This window comes from Morone saxatilis, unplaced genomic scaffold, assembly GCF_004916995.1.
Source record: "Morone saxatilis isolate NCDOM2014 unplaced genomic scaffold, NCSU_SB_2.0 Contig15, whole genome shotgun sequence".
Classification (NCBI taxonomy): Eukaryota; Metazoa; Chordata; class Actinopteri; family Moronidae; genus Morone; species Morone saxatilis.
Genome location: NW_023339707.1, coordinates 12,000,964 through 12,008,688, shown reverse-complemented (window position 1 = coordinate 12,008,688; position 7,725 = coordinate 12,000,964). Strand labels below are relative to the sequence as shown.

Genomic DNA, 7,725 nt, shown 5'->3' with positions numbered 1-7,725 from the left:
TCGAATCAGACCTGCGGCCCTTTGCTGCGTGTCATCCCCTCTCTCTGTCCCCCTTTCCTGTCTGTCTTCAGCTATCTCTGTCATAAAGGCAATAAAAGCCCCCCCAAAAAAATAAATAAAAAAACTGGGTGTTGGTTGTTATTAAGTTGCTCTATTACAATTAAGCAAGCCCTATATTATAACAAACAGATCTAAAACTCTGACTACTTTTATAGTTTCGGTAACATTCATGTTTTGTTTTTGTTTTTTTCAGAATGGAAACATTGAGAACCCGTACTGCAACGGCATGGAGGGGATTCTCGAAGCTTACCATCAAAGCCTTAAGACGGTTCAGCTGTATGGACCCACCAACTTCGCTCCTGTTGTTAATCATGTGGCAAGGTACAAGTACCAACACCTGTCCCAGTGAACATCACAGGCACAGCCGTCCTTTCTGTGAAAGCCCATCTGTAAATAATCTTTAGCAGGGAAATGCTCAGAGGTATTAAGACAGTGAGGGATGGTTTCTCTATGAGTGGTGCAGAACTAATGAAGGGAGAATAAACAATCAGCTGCCAAGCTGAGATGAATAGAAATGTAATCATATACAGCGCAGGTGCTACATTGCTTTTTAAAAGTGTGGTGAGAGTTTTAAGGTAAGGTGGCGGGATTGACGAAGGACTTGTAAATGGATTCATGTCATGTACCCTTCTTCACCACTTCCTGATGAGTCACATTGTTCAATAAATTAGCTTGACTGTGAATGCTGTCAATGCTTTAATTCACCATTACAAACTTCCCGTCATTGCAAATGGAACAAGTGTACAAAGTGAATTTGTAGGTTATGTCTACAAATTGGGCTGTACCACATTAAATACAAGCACACACAGCAGATTTGTTGGAAATGTTCTTCTCAAGATTGAAACAGTAGTGAAATTATAAAACGGCACAGGTGTACACTGTCTCACCCCCCGACCTCGGACTCAAGCTGGTACTGAGTTCCCAGTAATGATGACTCATGACTTGGCTTGGACTTGAATATTAATGACTCACACTTGGACTCAGGTTTGTGCACTGAGGACCTGAATTAAAATTTTAGATTAGATTTTCAGCATTTACCTGTATTTCTGGTTTGTTAACAATTACCCAATGAGGTAACACATTACTTTAACTCCATTGAGCTTTTATAAGTATAATATAAACATTTAATACACTGTAAATAGATATAAAGATGTTTTATAGATATAAGGATGTATTTTTATCAATGTATAGTATTTGTAAACGATTATAACTTACCTTATGACATATTTTATATTATTCATTATTCAAGTGTTTTACTATAATGTCATTCATTATCTGTTTATACATCAGCCCACGCTATTTATAAATACTCATATTTGCTTACAGCTATAGCTATATTATAGTGTGTTAAGAACCATTTATCAAAAGTTTATAAACTGATTATAAATGCTTGATTATGAGCGTTAAAGTAAAATGTTATATGTCATGAAAATATGTCTTAATATTTTAGTTTTGTCCATGATGGAGTGAAATTGATAAGTTAAAGTCACAATAAACTAGGTTTTACTATTACAGATGTAAATATGAAAATTCTGTTGCTTCTTTAGGTTCAGCTTAAGTTAGCTTTATGCTAGTTGTTGTGTGTTAGTTTGACTGTTCTGTATGCTGTAACACAAAAATACAACAGAAGAATATGCTTCCACAAATTCACATATACCCCATCCATCCCTGTTCACTACCCACACAGACACATAACTGTGATAAAAAAAGAATAAAGAAGTCCCCCTGCAGACCTCTTTTCGTGATTTCAAAGAATAAAAATGATGAATAAATAAAAATCACGAGCATTTGATGCCCAATAAAAAATGTCACATTACGGCTTCAAGTAGTCTGGGTTGAAAGCAGTAAGGGACTTTATGCATTTATAAAACTACACTCTCTACAGTCTCTCCTTGCCTAAAGGTTGCAGTATAACTAAGAGTGTAGTAAAACTCAAATACTGAAAATTATTCACAAAGATGTTGCAGACTATTAGAGTGCCTCAGCTATTCAGTACAATTGAAATAGGTCATCCAGTAAACCAATGATGAACAGATTCAAATGAGTCTTTACACCACCAGAAACAGAGCTTAACATTGGATGTTGAGCAGAACATGCAAGTCTTCTTGCACTGTAGGTTTTGCATGTTGCACAAGCAGAAAGCCGGCAATGCTATTAAATGGATAAATTAATACATACTTAATACTAGATGTGCAGTATGATGTTAAATTGTTAATATGTTTAATGTGCTAGTTCTATATGGTCACCTATGAAGGGATCTATCTATAATACAATACTGTGTTTGGTGCCACTGATAATGTGGTCAAATGTCTCCAGTGAGTGTGGCTCACAAGGTTGAATGGCAGATGAGGAAGGCAAATGTCTCTTTAATCCCTTAAATACCCGTCATTGCTCTTGCCTTTGTCACTAACTCGGTACGCACTTTGATTAAAATGTCGGCGCCTCACAGTCAAATTTAAACTGAAAGTGAGAGGAAGGGGCTGACCTCTGACCTGTCCTTGGTTCTCCCATGATCTGCCACGTTTTTTTCCCCTCTCGTTCATCAAGTCTGTGCTTATCAATCGAGTGCTTGGAAATCAATGATGTTCTGAAAGAATAAGACTGCAGCACTTGCATAAACAGTTTAATAAATTATTCATAGCCAGCAGCCAGCGATGGGCGATTGAAACTAGGCCACACTCACTGTGGTGTCTCTGATGGGTTTCATAATAGTGTCTGGATAGACCTCTGAGACAGAGCTATACAACATACTTTACTTCTTTACGTGCCTATATTAAGCTTTTGTGTCACATGCTGGGCGGAGGGGGAGTTTGTTTCAGAAGATTATGCTTTTTAATGTTTATTTTTTTTAATCTCTGACACAGTGGTTGCTGCTCTACTGCTCTTAGATTTCCTCTCTGGTTCTAGTTTTCTTTAAATCCACAAACATCTGCAGACGTCTGCATCTGTCTCCAACTTTGCTTTTCTTTAACATAGTCTGTGAGTCATAAATCATTCTGTTCTGATGATTTCTCTGTTTCAGCTATGCGGCAGCAGTGCAGGACGGATCTCAGTACTTTGTCCTGCTCATCATCACAGATGGCGTCATATCAGACATGGCTCAGACGAAGGAGGCCATAGTGAATGTAAGTGCTGCTCTAACGCTAACCTGGAGGATGTTCATCTCTCTCTCTCTCACTCTCCCTTCCCCTGCAGGGCACTGACATTTCAGGTGCTTTTAGCTTACTGTGGCACTTCTCTCAGGCGTTCTGTTACTTTGAGGGGTTTATAAGCCAGTGGCACTAGATTTGAGGATTTATGGGATGTTTTCTGCTCCACTTGTCTCAGCCCATGTGCTTGGGCGCTCTGTTTGTCCAATATTTTTCCTTTCTATTGAGACCCTTGGGCAGCTGAGGGGCTCAGCTGAGATTCACTCTCAGGTCAACAGGTTTACTTTATTAGAGGGAAAAGTCTTATCCAGTGTACCATCTAAGGCACCTTTTTTGGTCAAATTTTAAAATATCATTGTGTTTCTCTTGCGCGTCGGCTGTGTGCTGCATATTGTTTGTGTCATTCACAGTGGGAATATAGCTGCAATGGTAAAACGATCAGTGAGTTATCATCGCCCAGGTAGACCCTTCACAGCGACACGGTGCTCTGACCCCCAGCAGACTGGGTTTAAAGGGAATTTGCGACTGTTAATCAAACCATTCGAACAGCCACACCTTCCTTTTAAGATCTTGTCTGCTGCTCTGCACTGCTGAACCTGCCGTGTCCTGCCGCCACCTCTTGCCTCTCAGTTGGGACCTGGCTACTCTTTCCTCTGCCCACAGAGCAAAAGACTGAATGACCCGCCTCACCTGGCATTTAGCCTTCGTCCTGAGAGGAATCATAATGAAATAGTTACGTACAATGCTCATCTCTGCACTTTTGGTTTCTTATTTGTGCTCTCTGATCCTGTGGTGTATTTTCAGAGATATGTGAATAGTACTGCTGCTGACCAGACTGTTCTGTAATGTTTTATCTGTTCTTTAAACCAGCTTAGTCCCCTGTGACTAATATGTCCACACATCTGACAGGACAGCATGGGGGGCCATCTTTGTTGTCATCTTTGATGTTTTGTTTTTTTTAGATTCAAATTTAATTTTAGAACTTTAAATTATAAAAGAGGGTCTTTCTCTGACCTGGTAGGCTAAAATATAAACTGATTTGTGCTCAGGTATTAGATTATGTCTCTGGTTGTTTGTTTACTGTCTGGATGGAAGCCCCGTCTCGACCAGTAACTTCATAAAACCCATGAATATTTTAGAATCTAGAGACACTTACCAAACTGCATTCTGAATCAGCAAAGAAAAAGTTGAACCTATCTGGCCATCTTTAAAAAAGTAAAAAACAATTTAATAATAAGTTGTACTTATTTTGTCATGTTATTTCCTATTTAACTAAATTCAAACTCAAGCCAGCAAGGTTTAGAATGAACTCTGTCTGTAGAACCATCGGCCTCTTTATCTCCACATTTATTACAAACTCTCGCTGTACAGCCAAACTTTGTTTAAACCTAAAGAACCGAGAGTTTACAAAGATACAGATATGTCAGACTTTATTTGGGGTAAATGTGCATTAAATTATGCATGAGACATCTAGATTTAAAAAACAAATGTAGATCACTAAACTCCTCCACGACTCTATTTTACTTGGAAATATGTCACATTACAAAACCTAAAGACGATCTAAATACTATGGAATAAGATCAGATCTGAGTCCATAAACTGCTTCATTGTGACTTTAAAGGACCAGTGTAGGATTCAGTGGCGTCTAGCAGTGTAGTTACTCACCTTACCCTCCCCTTCCCCTATTAAGAAGCCAGTGTTTGTCCGTTCTGGGCTACTGTAGAAACATGGTGGCTCAACATAGCAGCCTCTGTAGAAGAGGATGCGCTCCCTCTGTAGATAAAAATGGCTTATTCTAAGGAAGCGAAAAAACAACAATTGATACCTTTAGGTGATTATGCACTAATAAAAACATATGTATGAACATTATATTCAGTTTCTGCCAATAGATCTTCATAAATGCTACACACTGAACCTTTAGGAGGAAATTAACTGGGGAAATTCCAAAAAAAACATCATTTACCAGTGACACAGAAATTATTTTATTACCAATCTTCTCGCCTCTTTGTTAATGTGACCAACAGGGCAAAAAAAGTTGGAATAGTCCTTTAAATATCAATTATAGGTTTATTATGAGAAGGTATCTGCTATCAGTCTATGTTTATTGTGGTTCTGTGCGTTGGTGGAAGAGAGTATGTGTTCAGACAGACTGATGGAGTGAGATCCCCTGAGTGACTTTACAGTAACACAGTACAAAGTAACAAATGGTGTAGAGTGAATAATTCAGCTCTGGATACAGAATCTGATTTGGCATTTATAGGTACGTGCTTGTGGGGTCTTGTGCTGCAGAAAAGGGGCAAACAGAATGTATGTATTTGGTGAGAGAGCAAGAGGTCACGAGCAACGATCCTGTGGAGGGGAAGATAAAATGAGAAAAGAGATAGAGCTAGAATAATGATAGTCCTCCTCCTCCATCTATTTACTCCTATCTGTGACAGGTCTTTCCCCTTGGGAGGTTTTTCCAGGAAAGCTGACCTACTTTTACCCCTGTAAATGCATTTCTATCACAAGCATATATCATTCATTCATGCCAGAGCTTTCACATTCTCCACATCAGGACTGTGGTTTAGTTTCAAGCAGTGGAGAAACCTGTACACCTTAAGTTGTTTGGAAGATGAGCCTTATTCAATCTTTACTTTGTAGGTGTAGGTTTGGTTTCAATTGTAGTTAAATAGGCATTGGCTTTTCTGTTTTGATATTAACAGTATTTGAAACATTTCTATCTGTAAACATCATGAATAAATAATGTTAGACTGAGTGATGTAAGTGTGTCGGCTGAAATAATCATATTTTATGAATAAAGTTTGACTTTATTCATGTTTCTACATTTTTTTTTTTTACTGCTGTTCTTCTTATTCTGCTTTTATTTGTGAAGTCCAGAACATTGAGTAACCTTATGTACTCACTTGTTATTCGACATTGTAAAAGCATCCTCTAAAACATGTACACCGTGTAATAGTTTGCTAAAACATTCTGTTTTATGCTGGCTGTTGTAACAACCTTGGGGCCCCTGAGTTGAATAATGTATTTTGTACTTTCTGTCAGTACCTGGGCAGCCCAAACTATGCAACATAATATGATATGAAACACGGTCAAGACACAGTTATGATGCTATGTAGCATTTCTTATTTTATCTTGCCCATCATTGTTTCTGTCTCTGGCGTCTCTGGAGAACTGTGCTTGCAGATTAATACTGACTGTGCAGAATGAGTGTATTGTGAGAAAAATACAAATAACTTGAAATGTAACCCCTCCATACTAAAAAGTCTGATTTTTTTTCTTCCTATAAACACAGTACATGTGTTCTTCTAGGCAACTGAGTGACAACTGACTGTTTGTTCTTCTTGTTCATGACAGGCGGCTAAACTCCCCATGTCTATCATCATTGTTGGAGTTGGCCAAGCTGAGTTTGATGGTGAGAATAGGGAACTGTGGTCTGTTTGCATCAGGGATTATTTGTTGTATTCAAGTGTGTTCAGACTTGCCCTCGAGCATAACAACTACTGTACATCTTCATCAATTCACAGTATGAAAATATTATTTATGTGAGATAATTTTTCATACCGCATCTTCTCTCTGTAGCCATGGTTGAGCTGGATGGTGATGACATCAGGATTTCCTCGCGGGGGAAGTTAGCAGAGAGAGACATTGTACAGGTGAGGCGTTCCTCATGTTTTGTCTCACTCTCAGATTGTCATGGGATAATTTTTGTCCCAGTAGTATTTATACATACAGTATAGTAGTAGTAGTCTATACATGGTAATGTTGATTGTTTGTTTTATTACAAAACAAAATGTCTCAACAACTACAAGCTACGTCGTCTTGAAATGCGTATAGTTCAGGTCCTGAGATCATCATCCTTAAAGATTTCCTTTCATCTTGTGCCGCTACCAAAATCTTTATTTGCACATCATGAAATTTAATTTGATCACATTATTGCTTCACAGGGGGTAAACCCCTCACATTGTGGACACTCCACAAGTTTTCTTATCCACACTCAACGCAAAATGTCGTCTTTGTACATAATTTATCAAATGGATGAATCTCAATTATGTACTATGCATGTTTTTCATCCTCAGACAATGAACCCCGGTGCTTTGTGGTGATCCCTTGTCCTTTACTCTTGCACCACAGTCAGACTAAAATGTAAACTTTTCCAACATGAATTCTCATGATCTGATTGGTGAGTGTTTGCAAAATTAAAGGGTAAACTCTTGGCCACTCAACTAGCAACAGCGTCAGGGAAACTTTCACACTTACTCATCTTCGAAGCATCAGTACTGGTAATATTCTAAAGAGTTAAAGGACCAGTGTGTAGGATTTAGTGGCACCTAGCAGTGAACTTGTAGTTGCAGATTGTAATTCACTGAATAACCGCTCACCTTCCAAGCGCAAAGGAGAAACTAAAGCAAAAGCCCTATCTAGAGCCAGTGTTTGTCCATTCTGTGCTACTGTAGAACAGAAGAAGGGACACACTGCTTCTGTAGATAAACACGGCTCATTCTAAGGTCGCAGC

The 7,725-nt window shown here is 38.6% G+C and overlaps 1 protein-coding gene across 3 annotated transcripts in view; it reads left to right on the top strand.

Moving 5' to 3' along the window:
- cpne5a (copine Va) overlaps positions 1-7,725 on the top strand; it is a 67,728-nt gene that overhangs the window by 58,109 nt on the left and 1,894 nt on the right. For all 3 annotated transcript variants that reach the window (XM_035655923.1, XM_035655925.1, XM_035655924.1), the window contains 4 exons: positions 254-381; positions 3,083-3,185; positions 6,567-6,624; positions 6,792-6,865. In XM_035655923.1, the coding sequence (XP_035511816.1) occupies positions 254-381; positions 3,083-3,185; positions 6,567-6,624; positions 6,792-6,865 (363 nt within the window). The remainder of the gene's footprint in view (positions 1-253; positions 382-3,082; positions 3,186-6,566; positions 6,625-6,791; positions 6,866-7,725) is intronic.